This window comes from Amia ocellicauda, chromosome 2, assembly GCF_036373705.1.
Source record: "Amia ocellicauda isolate fAmiCal2 chromosome 2, fAmiCal2.hap1, whole genome shotgun sequence".
Classification (NCBI taxonomy): Eukaryota; Metazoa; Chordata; class Actinopteri; order Amiiformes; family Amiidae; genus Amia; species Amia ocellicauda.
The window spans coordinates 10,316,445-10,329,198 of record NC_089851.1 but is presented as its reverse complement, the minus strand read 5'-3'; the positions used below and the strand labels follow the sequence as shown (position 1 = coordinate 10,329,198).

Here is a 12,754-nt window from a genome sequence, read left to right as displayed (position 1 = left end):
CATGTTAATGTTAATGAGGGAAATAAGTATTTGATCCCCTATCAATCAACAAGATTTCTGGCTCCCAGGTGTCTTTTATACAGGTAACGAGTTGAGATTAGGAGCACTCTCTTAAAGGGACTGCTCCTAATCTCAGCTCGTTACCTGTATAAAAGACACTTGTCCACAGAATCAATCAATCAATCAGATTCCAAACTCTCCACCATGGCCAAGACCAAAGAGCTGTCCAAGGATGTCAGGGACAAGATTGTAGACCTACACAAGGCTGGAATGGGCTACAAGACCATCGCCAAGCAGCTTGGTGAGAAGGTGACAACAGTTGGTACGATTATTCGCAAATGGAAGAAACACAAAATAACTGTCAGTCTCCCTCGGTCTGGGGCTCCATGCAAGATCTCACCTCGTGGAGTTTCAATGATCATGAGAACGGTGAGGAATCAGCCCAGAACTACATGGGAGGATCTTGTTAATGATCTCAAGGCAGCTGGGACCATAGTCACCAAGAAAACAATTGGTAACACACTACGCCGTGAAGGACTGAAATCCTGCAGCGCCTGCAAGGTCCCCCTGCTCAAGAAAGCACATGTACAGGCCCATCTGAAGTTTGCCATCTTTGGCATCAACTCAACTCGCTGTGTTTGGAGGAGGAGGAATGACCCCAAAGAACACCATCCCCACCGTCAAACATGGAGATGGAAACATTATGCTTTGGGGGTGTTTTTCTGCTAAGGGAACAGGACAACTGAACCCCATCAAAGGGACAATGGACGGGGTCATGTACCGTCAAATCTTGGGTGAGAACCTCCTTCCCTCAGCCAGGGCATTGAAAATGGGTCGTAGATGAGTATTCTAGCATGACAATGACCCAAAACACACAGCCAAGACAACAAAGGAGTGGCTCAAGAAGAAGCACATTAAGGTCCTGGAGTGGCCTAGCATTAACATTAACATGCAAATCAATTCATAACTTTTTTGAAATGCATTTTTCTGAAATTTTTTGTTGTTATTCTGTCTCTCCCTGTTAAAATACACCTACCATTAAAATGATAAACTGATGATTTCTTTGTCAGTGGGCAAATGTACAAACTCAGCAGGGGATCAAATACTTTTTTCCCCTCACTGTAGGTCCAGGGCTAATCTCACCCAAAAGTTTCTCAAGATCTTAATCTCTGTAATTAAATCATACAACCACCAGATGTCCACTGCACAAAACTGTGCCATTTTTTACCATTTAATAGACAATTACTTAACAAAGACATGATTGAACCATATGCACATCTGTTACAATGTATCCAGAGCTAACCTAAATTATAAGTAAATCTAAGTATATCATATCATAGATCATGTGAAAGCATATGATAGTATATACTTAGATTTCCAGAAAGCTTTTGATAAGGTTCCACACCAAAGACTGATCCTCAAATTGGAAGCTGTAGGCATTCAGGGTAATGTAAGTAGATGGATTATGAACTGGCTGATGTAAAGGAAACAGAGGGTGTCGATTAGAGGAGTCGCTTCTAAGCGGAGTGAGGTTGTTAGTGGAGTTCCACAGGGATCAGTACTAGGGCCTTTGCTTTTTCTAATCTATATTAATCATCTGGACTCTGGGATAGTTAGCAAACTTGTCAAATTTACCGATGATACTAAAATAGGTGCCTCAGCAGATACAATCTCGGCAGCACAGGCTATTCAAAGGGACTTGGATAATATTCAGTTGTGGGCTGACACCTGGTAGATGATATTCAATGTGGACAAGTGCAAGGTATTACATGCAGGTAACAAAAATATCCACTATAATTACACTATGGGAGGAATAGAACTAGATGAAGTATCGCATGAGAAAGACCTAGGAGTCTATGTGGACTCCTCACTTTCTCCATCCAAACAATATGGGGAAGCAATAATAAAGGCAAATGGAATGTTAGGGTATATTGTCAAAAGTGTAGAATTGAGAACAAGGGCAGTAATGTTCAGACTGTACAATGCACTAGTTAGAGCTCATCTGGATACTGTGGACAGTTCTGGGCTCCACACGTCAAGAAAGATATCGCTGCTCTAGAGGCAGTTCAGAGGTGAGCAGCCAGACTTATTCCAGGTCTGAAGGGAATGTCCTACTGAGAGACTGAGGAACTGAACCTTTTCACCCTGGAACAGAGGAGACTACGTGGGGACTTGATCCAAGTCTTCAAAATCATGAAGGGCATCGACCACATCAAACCAGAGGAGCTTTTCCAGATCAGCAGGGACACACGCACCCAGGGACACAAATGGAAACTGGGCTACAAGGCATTCAAAACGGAAAACAGGAGATGCTTCTTTACATAGAGAGTAGTCAAAATCTGGAATAAACTCCCCAGCAATGTGGTAGATGCTTAAAATTTGGGAACATTCAAAAATAGACTGGATAGGATCATTGGAACACTTAGTAATTAATGGACACCAAATGAGCACGATGGGTCGAATGGCCTCCTCTCGTTTGTAAACTTTCTTATGTTCTTATTTTCTTGTGTAATAGTAATTATAAACACCACGAATATCAATATATTTAATGTGCCTTCAATCATAGATTTGAAAAAGACAAAAAGAAACGTGACAAAAAAGTATTTTAAATGTATGACACATTAAATACATGGATCAGATAGAGCCATCCATCCATCCATCTATTTTCAAAACCACTTATCCTGGCGAGGGTTGCAGGGAAGCCGGAGCCGATCCTGGCAGGCATAGGGCGCAAGGCAGGAATTTCACCCCATAACCAAATTATTAAAATGTATTCTACTGTGGTGTACACACACACACACGTTTTACCTTGAGGTACTTGACCAGCTTTTGAATCTGCCAGTACTCAGAAGGCAGGTCAGTGTTGCTTTCCTGTCTGCGCTCGGGCTGATCCTCATCTTCCTCACTTTCTGTGGAGCTTTCACTGAACTCTGAAGCCCCAGGTCCTCCACCAGGTGTCTTACTTTAAAAAAATAAAATCATATCATCAGAACATTGGGTTCAAGTCATTTACCATAACAAAAGATTTTTCTTCATAAGCTGGAATCATTACTGAATAAAATAAAATAAGTTTCTCAGTCTTAAGAGCAAGTAGACAATGAAGAAAAGTCTTGCTTATCTGAGCAAAGGTACTCCGGACAGACAGAAGCAATTAAAAGGTTATAAAACAGGCTGAGGAGGAAGCTTTGTGATATAATGATTTAAAAATCCCTACTACTAATCGGTACTAATTTTTTCTGGAAGGATTCTGGTAGACGTCTTGATTGTGAGGAGGGTAGCTGAGGAAATGATTGCATTGTCCCCATTATCATAAGTTATATTTGAGGGTGTCTTGCAGAATGGCTTTGTGTTAGGATTGAATGGGTTAGACACTTACACAAACAGATCCAGAAAGGCTTTGATGTTCTCTATTAATAACTTATTCCTTCATTCTGCAAGACCTAAAAGTCTTATCCAACAAGATAATGCTCCATACTTTATACTACATGCTGGGGGAAATTAACTTACATGAGACCAGGGCCTGCATATAAGTTGTTCATTTTCAAGTATTCAAGTCAATAATTAATTAATTACAAATCTTACAAGTGTATGACCCTGAAAGAAATGTTTCAGGTTAAATAAGCGTAAAACAAATAAAATATTAATTCCAACAAATCCCCTTTCATTACAATTATTTATGTGAGCAAGTTAAAGACTTACATTTTGTGTGATGAGTATCGCCCAGCTAGAGAGGAAGAGGAAAAAATTGTTCTTTTTTTACTCTCTGGACTGTGAGGCAAGATGTCTTCCTGTGTTTGCTTAGGTTTTTCATATTTCCCAATTTTTTTGTTTTTTAAATTATAATTTTTCTCCCTGAAAATAAATGTAATATTAATTTGACACTTATTATACACAGATAATAGATTTGTATTGCTATACAATGTATACATATACAGCATTCAAGTAGATCAACACATAAAAGCCTCCTCGTAGAGCACAGAGTGAGCTCTATGGACACAACGGAATTTGAAAAGAAACATCTAAAAAGAAATGTAAAAAGGAGGCTATCCTCCTCCTCAACATAGCATGCAGAGATTTGACCATCCATGTTTGTTTCAGGTTTAATGTCCTTAATCACATTTTCCCAACATAATACACTCAGTGGCCACTTTATTAGGTACACCTGCTCGTTAACACAAATAGCCAAACAGTAAATCATGTGGCTGCAACTCAATATATAAAGCATGCAGACACGATCAAGTTGTTCAACCAAGCATTAGAATTGGGAAAACTCATGATCTAAATGACACCAGATGTGGTGGTTCCAGCATCTCAGAAATAGCTGACTCCTGGAAGATTTTCACATACTACAGTCTCTAGAATTTACAGAGAATGGTACGGTAAACAACAAACATACAGTGGCAGTTCTGTTGGCGAAAACACCTTGTTAATGAGAGATGTCAGAGGAGAATAGCCAGCCTCGTTCAAGCTGTCAGAAAGGCCAGTGTGTGATTGAAGATTGGAAAAACATTGCCTGGTTTGATGAATCTTGATTTCTGACATGCAGAGGGTAGGGTCAGAATTAAGCATAAACTGGACGAATCCATGCGTGCATCCTGCCTTGTGTCAATGGTACTGGCTGCAGGTGGTGGTGTATTGGTGTGGGGAATGTTTTCTTGGCACACATTAGGCCCTTTAATACCAACTGAGCATCATGCCACAGCATACCTACGCATTGTTGCTGACCATGTGCATCCCCACAGTCTACCCGGTTTCAAATGGATACTTCCAGCAAGACAATGCGCCGTGTCGCAAAGCACGCACCAAACTGGTTCCACGAACATGACAGTGACTTCAAATGCCTGCACAGTGCCCAGATCTCAATCCAATAGAGGTCCTTTGGGATGAGGTGGAACAGGAGGTTCGCAGCATGAATGTGTGGCCAAAAAATCTATAGGAACTGTGTGATGCCATCGAGTCAGCACAGACCAAAATCCCCTAGGAATGTTTTAAGCACCTTGTTGAATCCACAGAACGAAGAATTCAGGCTGTTCTGGAGGCAAAAGTGGGTCCTACCCGGTACTAGATGGGAATACCTAATAAAGTGGCCACTGAGTGTATGTTCTAGGTCGTGTTCCATATACCGTAAAAATCCTAATACTCGCTGGGTCTCAAATAGCAGCCGGTCTCCAATAAACGCCAGGTTACACATCTTTCTTGTTTTCAGTAAATATATATATACTGTATATTAATTAAAAAAACACCATCACTTGTGTTTTTATTAATTTATATCTTACTTTAACTATATATATTATATATATATATATATACACTCACCTAAAGGATTATTAGGAACACCATACTAATACTGTGTTTGACCCCCTTTCGCCTTCAGAACTGCCTTAATTCTACGTGGCATTGATTCAACAAGGTGCTGAAAGCATTCTTTAGAAATGTTGGCCCATATTGATAGGATAGCATCTTGCAGTTGATGGAGATTTGTGGGATGCACATCCAGGGCACGAAGCTCCCGTTCCACCACATCCCAAAGATACTCTATTGGGTTGAGATCTGTTGACTGTGGGGGCCAGTTTAGTACAGTGAACTCATTGTCATGTTCAAGAAACCAATTTGAAATGATTCGACCTTTGTGACATGGTGCATTATCCTACTGGAAGTAGCCATCAGAGGATGGGTACATGGTGGTCATAAAGGGATGGACATGGTCAGAAACAATGCTCAGGTAGGCCGTGGCATTTAAACAATGCCCAATTGGCACTAAGGGGGCTAAAGTGTGCCAAGAAAACATCCCCCACACCATTACACCACCACCACCAGCCTGCACAGTGGTAACAAGGCATGATGGATCCATTTTCTCATTCTGTTTATGCCAAATTCTGACTCTACCATCTGAATGTCTCAACAGAAATCGAGACTCATCAGACCAGGCAACATTTTTCCAGTCTTCAACTGTCCAATTTTGGTGAGCTTGTGCAAATTGTAGCCTCTTTTTCCTATTTGTTGTGGAGATGAGTGGTACCCGGTGGGGTCTTCTGCTGTTGTAGCTCATCCGCCTCAAGGTTGTACGTGTTATGGCTTCACAAATGCTTTGCTGCATACCTCGGTTGTAACAAGTGGTTATTTCAGTCAAAGTTTCTCTTCTATCAGCTTGAATCAGTCGGCCCATTCTCCTCTGACCTCTAGCATCAACAAGGCATTTTCGCCCACAGGACTGCCGCATACTGGATGTTTTTCCCTTTTCACACCATTCTTTGTAAACCCTAGAAATGGTTGTGCGTGAAAATCCCAGTAACTGAGCAGATTGTGAAATACTCAGACCGGCCCGTCTGGCACCAACAACCATGCCACGCTCAAAATTGCTTAAATCACCTTTCTTTCCCATTCAGACATTCAGTTTGGAGTTCAGGAGATTGTCTTGACCAGGACCACACCCCTAAATGCATTGAAGCAACTGCCATGTGATTGGTTGATTAGATAATTGCATTAATGAGAAATTGAACAGGTGTTCCTAATAATCCTTTAGGTGAGTGTATATATACATACACACACATATACATACATATATATGTATTGCTTTTAATTGCAGTGATTGAACTAACTGTCAATTGCAACATAAACAATGCATTAATGAAGTATGTTGGTTTGATTTAAAGTGTATTTCTACAGTTTTCTGTTTATCACAGTATATTGAATCTTAGACTGCGAACAGAATTACCGGTATCTTGTTTTCAATCCAGTGTATAGTTCACCATACATTGAATGTGATTTGTTTGAATCTTTGGAAAGTAAATTATTAAAAAAATAATAATAATTACAAAAATAAATAAATAAAAGCCTGGCCTATTAGCCTACTTCTACAATTAAGCAATGTTTCCAGGCTCTTCTTACCCTGCATGAGTCCACAATATCTTTTTATTTATTAACATTTAATATAAACGCCAGTCTCTCTCCAATTGACGCCAGGGCTCCTTGCAGTTATTTGGAATAAACACCTGGGGCGTTTATTTGAAGTTTTACTGTATTAATTTTTTGTCCATATATTGTACTATTTAGCATATCTGAGATTTCACAGGTTTCACTCAATTCCCACTCTAAAGTATCGGCAACAGCAGTACTCTTTCTATAAGCAGCATCCACAGGAGAAATAAATCAACATTCAAAAGACCAACCCTTAATAAGTACTCACTCACTGCAATGGCAGCAGAAAGATTCCATTATTTTGTAACATGGTGACATTTACATTGACATTTAAAATAAGACAGATATTGAAGACTTTAAATAGAACATACTCATATGAAGATGTTATACCAAGGTTCCTCCATTTTAAAGATGGTTCTAATTTCTTCTTGCTACTTGGCTTGTTCTGAGCAGGCTGTTGTCTCGTCTTCTCGTGCATATTCTTCTCTTGATGCTCGTAAGACCTCTGGGTTTGGCCTTGTTCCTCCACATCAACAGATTCCACATGTGCCGTCTTTTCAGTCGATGGAGGTTCTTCATAATTTGCAAAGTCCTGTTAAAAACAGTAAAAAGACGTTTCTGTATTTTTACTGAAACACCAGCACTGAAATATACAATAAATTATAGTTATAAAATTATACAGACTTGGGTTGTAAAAGAAAGAAAAACATTTTCCCACTGAATGATTGTTCTTTTAACAAATTCTTACAGATCTTTTATGACTCTTTCAAGTTATAGGACATACTTTCCATTTGAGCATCTGATATGTTGCCTCTTTATTCTTTGTTGAGAGACATATGGCACATTGTGAAACGTTCTGGAGCTGTCCATGCCACACATAATCATGTCAAATTAACAATTAGGTATTTATGGCTTTATTTAAATATCACTGCTTAGAATAATTCCAACAGTGAAAGTACCATTCAGTCTTTGTTAGCCACTAATAAAATACAAAATTTCAAGACCTCACATGAGTACCTCTCAATTAACATGACTAATATCAAGCTTTTATTTTTTAAAGATTCCATGAGCACAAGCTTGCAGTTTGGCACATAGAAGGCACCATTAATGTGACTAAGTTATTCAGCAATGATTTTTAAGGTTTGAATTCTACCCTTTTCAACTTACAATAGCATGCCAACTGGACATGCACACATGGTTTGCAAAACAGGACATTTTTTTTAAATAGACAACCGTTTCGAAGTAAAAAGGTTAAAAGAATTGTGTTCTTTAGGTTTCATCCCATTTTGGATTTAACATGATTACAGGGATTTTTATTCACAAGATCGATTTCACAGGACGGGCACCATTACTAGTAAGCAAGCTTATAAGCTTACAAGGTACTGTAATATTATTGGGTTTACTACTGAAAGACAGTCAATACTGAAAAGGTAGAGAAGTAGCACTGTTAAAGCAGTTTCCATTGATTTACTGTTTATAAAAACCAATGCGGGGGTGGGGGATTACATACATGTTAAAGTATGGAATGAAATGGAAGGAATGATATCACTTGACATGTTCTCCTAAACTACAGATGGGATATCACCAGTGATTCAAATGAATAGAGGGTTATCTATCATAAAAATATAAAACCAAGGAAATACTACAATCAGGGATTACTCCACTATTGAGATTTGTAAGTTGCTTACTGGTTAAATTTGTTTCCAAAGATAACCAAAACACTGGTCTACAGAACTAGATGGTGTGTCCAGAAAAATAATAACATCCAATCCTAAATGTACATCCCATGAAAATGCCTAAGTACATACAGTGAGGGAAAAAAGTATTTGATCCCCTGCTGATTTTGTACGTTTGCCCACTGACAAAGAAATGATCAGTCTATCATTTTAATGGTAGGTGTATTTTAACAGTGAGAGACAGAATAACAGCAAAAAAATCCAGAAAAACACATTTAAAAAAAGTTAAAAATTGATTTGCATGTTAATGAGGGAAATAAGTATTTGATCCCCTATCAATCAGCAAGATTTCTGGCTCCCAGGTGTCTTTTATACAGGTAACGAGCTGAGATTAGGAGCACTCCCTTTAAGAGAGTGCTCCTAATCTCAGCTCGTTACCTGTATAAAAGACACCTGTCCACAGAATCAATCAATCAATCAGATTCCAAACTCTCCACCATGGCCAAGACCAAAGAGCTGTCCAAGGTTGTCAGGGACAAGATTGTAGACCTACACAAGGCTGGAATGGGCTACAAGACCATCGCCAAGCAGCTTGGTGAGAAGGTGACAACAGTTGGTGCGATTATTCGCAAATGGAAGAAACACAAAATAACTGTCAGTCTCCCTCGGTCTGGGGCTCCATGCAAGATCTCACCTCGTGGAGTTTCAATGATCATGAGAACGGTGAGGAATCAGCCCAGAACTACACGGGAGGATCTTGTTAATGATCTCAAGGCAGCTGGGACCATAGTCACCAAGAAAACAATTGGTAACACACTACGCCGTGAAGGACTGAAATCCTGCAGCGCCCGCAAGGTGCCCCTGCTCAAGAAAGCACATGTACAGGCCCGTCTGAAGTTTGCCAACATCTGAATGATTCAGAGGAGAACTGGGTGAAAGTGTTGTGGTCAGACGAGACCAAAATCGAGCTCTTTGGCATCATCTCAACTCGCCTTGTTTGGAGGAGGAGGAATGACCCCAAGAACACCATCCCCACCGTCAAACATGGAGGTGGAAACATTATGCTTTGGGCGTGTTTTTCTGCTAAGGGGACAGGACAACTTCACCGCATCAAAGGGACGATGGACGGGGCCATGTACCGTCAAATCTTGGGTGAGAACCTCCTTCCCTCAGCCAGGGCATTGAAAATGGGTTGTGGATGGGTATTCCAGCATGACAATGACCTAAAACACACAGCCAAGGCAACAAAGGAGTGGCTCAAGAAGAAGCACATTAAGGTCCTGGAGTGGCCTAGCCAGTCTCCAGACCTTAATCCCATAGAAAATCTGTGGAGGGAGCTGAAGGTTCGAGTTGCCAAACGTCAGCCTCGAAACCTTAATGACTTGGAGAGGATCTGCAAAGAGGAGTGGGACAAAATCCCTCCTGAGATGTGTGCAAACCTGGTGGCCAACTACAAGAAACGTCTGACCTCTGTGATTGCCAACAAGGGTTTTGCCACCAAGTACTAAGTCGAAGAGGTCAAATACTTATTTCCCTCATTAACATGCAAATGAATTTATAACTTTTTTGAAATGCGTTTTTCTGGATTTTTTTGCTGTTATTCTGTCTCTCACTGTTAAAATACACCTACCATTAAAATGATAGACTGATCATTTCTTTGTCAGTGGGCAAACGTACAAAATCAGCATGGGATCAAATACTTTTTTCCCCCACTGTTAAACTGTAGGAGAGTTGTCCATTGCGCAACAGAAGTCTGTGATGGAAAAAATGGAAGTCTGTGTGTACAATTTTGCTTCATTCTCCTATGATGTAGTTCATCCAGGAATTTACTACCGAAAATTATTATTTTCTTACTGAATGAGCTCATGGACCCTAGTAATTATTTCTGGAGCTGCCAGTGATATTGAATATTATAATCCTCGCTGATCACTGCAAGCATTCTGGTTATGTTTTGGGAAGACATAATTAATAACAGATAACTACCTGCAGAGTCTAGACTTAAGCACTCATTTAAAAACATAACATCCATAAACTGTGCAAGAAAGAAACAGTAACAGTAATATGACCTTTTGACAGGAATACAATCTAACATTATTTGAGAACATATTGGCAATTGGTTATTGCCTTCTGTTACACTCAGATTGTTTTTGAGAGCTTAGAATGTACTTTTTAATGTGATTTTCAAAAAGGCAAAATAAGAAGTGGTTAAGATGTGATTTTTAAATCCTTAGGAAACCAAATCACTTCATGTATATTTTTATTTTGCAGAAAGTGGATACACAATAAGGCATGGACCTAGTGATTTGCGATTTGCAGGTAACTTTTGATTTGATTAAAATCTTTGGCCTAAACACCAAGCAAGGAGTTTATGGCTTATGTTTTAGAAATTACTTTGCAATAAACATCTGATTTTGCCTCTCTGAAAAACATGTTATTATTTTGGGATTCTGTTTATCTGGGTGAAGGTTATCTAGGGAAATTATTCTGTGTTATATATTAAACTGAATTAATATTCACAATAATAAACTGAGTATTACATATGCATGCTTATTTCTGATCTTTCATTAAATAAAAGATCAAATTAAATTAGCTCTTGACAGTGCATCTGAAATAATGTTATTGTTGTGTTAATATGTTCATAGATGAATTTGTTGTCTTTGGCTGTCATCCTTCACTTCATTTGGAACCATGCGAGTTACATTACGTGTTGAAATAGTGGAATAAAGAGTCAGCTTTTTAGTTCAGAGCATCTTTGAAAGGAAAGATTACATTTGGAGGTAATTACAAAGAGATTAGTTTACTCTAAATGGCGAAAATTATTTTTAAGCTTCTACCTAGTTCATGTTGAAATGAGACGTATCAAAATGTCAGAAAGGTTAACTTTTTCAATTGATTCTCCAAGGAAAAGTAAATTGGTCTAAAATAAAACAATATGTTCAACAAAAACAATAACAACTAGGCTATATAATGGAAGCTATTGCCTACAGGAATTGTTTTCACAATGCATATACAATGTATTTGTTATTGCACATGTTTACCTTAAGTGAAAATACTTTCACAGTACTTTTAATTTAAGAACATAAATCATATGGTGGTCTACTGCAATAGTTCAGGGCTCTGGACTCCTGAGTGGAGGGCTCTGGGCTCAATCCCAGGTGCCTTTGTATCCTTGAGCAAGGTACCTAGATTGCTCCAGTGAAAACCCAGCTGTATAAGTGGGGTTCTGTATGTAAAAATAACGTGTAAAATAGAAATAATATGATTATTATTATTATTATTATTATTATTATTATTAATAATAATAATAATAATAATAAACTGATAAACCAAAAAACAGCAGAGCATCATTACACTTTGCTAAGGCATCTTCCTGACAATTGACTTCCTCAATATTATTGGATTTAAATCCTGTATTATTAATTTGTAAGACATTTAATTTGCTAGTTAAATATTTTTGTGGTGTAAATGGTAAGACATGTGGGTATAATTATAGTACAATAAATATTAATGAAGCCTACAAGGACACTGATATTTCATTTTATTTTTTTAAACGAGCGATATTAATATGACAAAAATAAATTCAACTGTGTATACAAAGGACTTTTGTTCTTACATTTTTAGGTTAGGTTCGGTTTTGCTTCTTTCAAATATAGTACTAGGTCACTAACTACCAAAACTGTATTAACTTTACAAAAATGTTTATTTTAAACAGACTGAAACAATTAACTGGTGATTGGTTAATCTGTCACTTCACTTCACTAGGAATATACAGTGCTTATAGAAAGTGTACACCCTACTTTTTTTTGTGTCAGTGCCTGTTTCATGCTCTCTCAATTTTTTCCCCCAGTTATCTATACACTATACTCCACAATTTTAAGATTATATATACCGTAAAACTTCAAATAAACACCCCCGGTGTTTATTCCAAATAACTGCAAGAAGCCCCAGCGTCAATTGGAGACCAACGTTTGTATTAAACATTCATAAATAAAAAGACATTGCGGACTCATGCAGGGCAAGAAGAGCCTGATACATTGCTTAATTGTAGAAGTAGCCTAATAGGCCATACTTTTATTTATTTATTTTTGTAATTATTTTTAAATAATTTGCTTTCCAAAGATTCAAACAAATCACATTCAATATATGGTGAACTATACACT

At 38.3% G+C, this 12,754-nt stretch overlaps 1 protein-coding gene across 2 annotated transcripts in view; it reads right to left on the bottom strand.

Moving 5' to 3' along the window:
- Nucleotides 1–12,754, bottom strand: part of odad2 (outer dynein arm docking complex subunit 2) — a 78,432-nt gene that overhangs the window by 52,285 nt on the left and 13,393 nt on the right. For both annotated transcript variants that reach the window (XM_066717900.1, XM_066717907.1), the window contains exons 8-10: nucleotides 7,290–7,510; nucleotides 3,700–3,852; nucleotides 2,809–2,962 (exon numbers count right to left, since the gene is read on the bottom strand). In XM_066717900.1, the coding sequence (XP_066573997.1) occupies nucleotides 2,809–2,962; nucleotides 3,700–3,852; nucleotides 7,290–7,510 (528 nt within the window). The remainder of the gene's footprint in view (nucleotides 1–2,808; nucleotides 2,963–3,699; nucleotides 3,853–7,289; nucleotides 7,511–12,754) is intronic.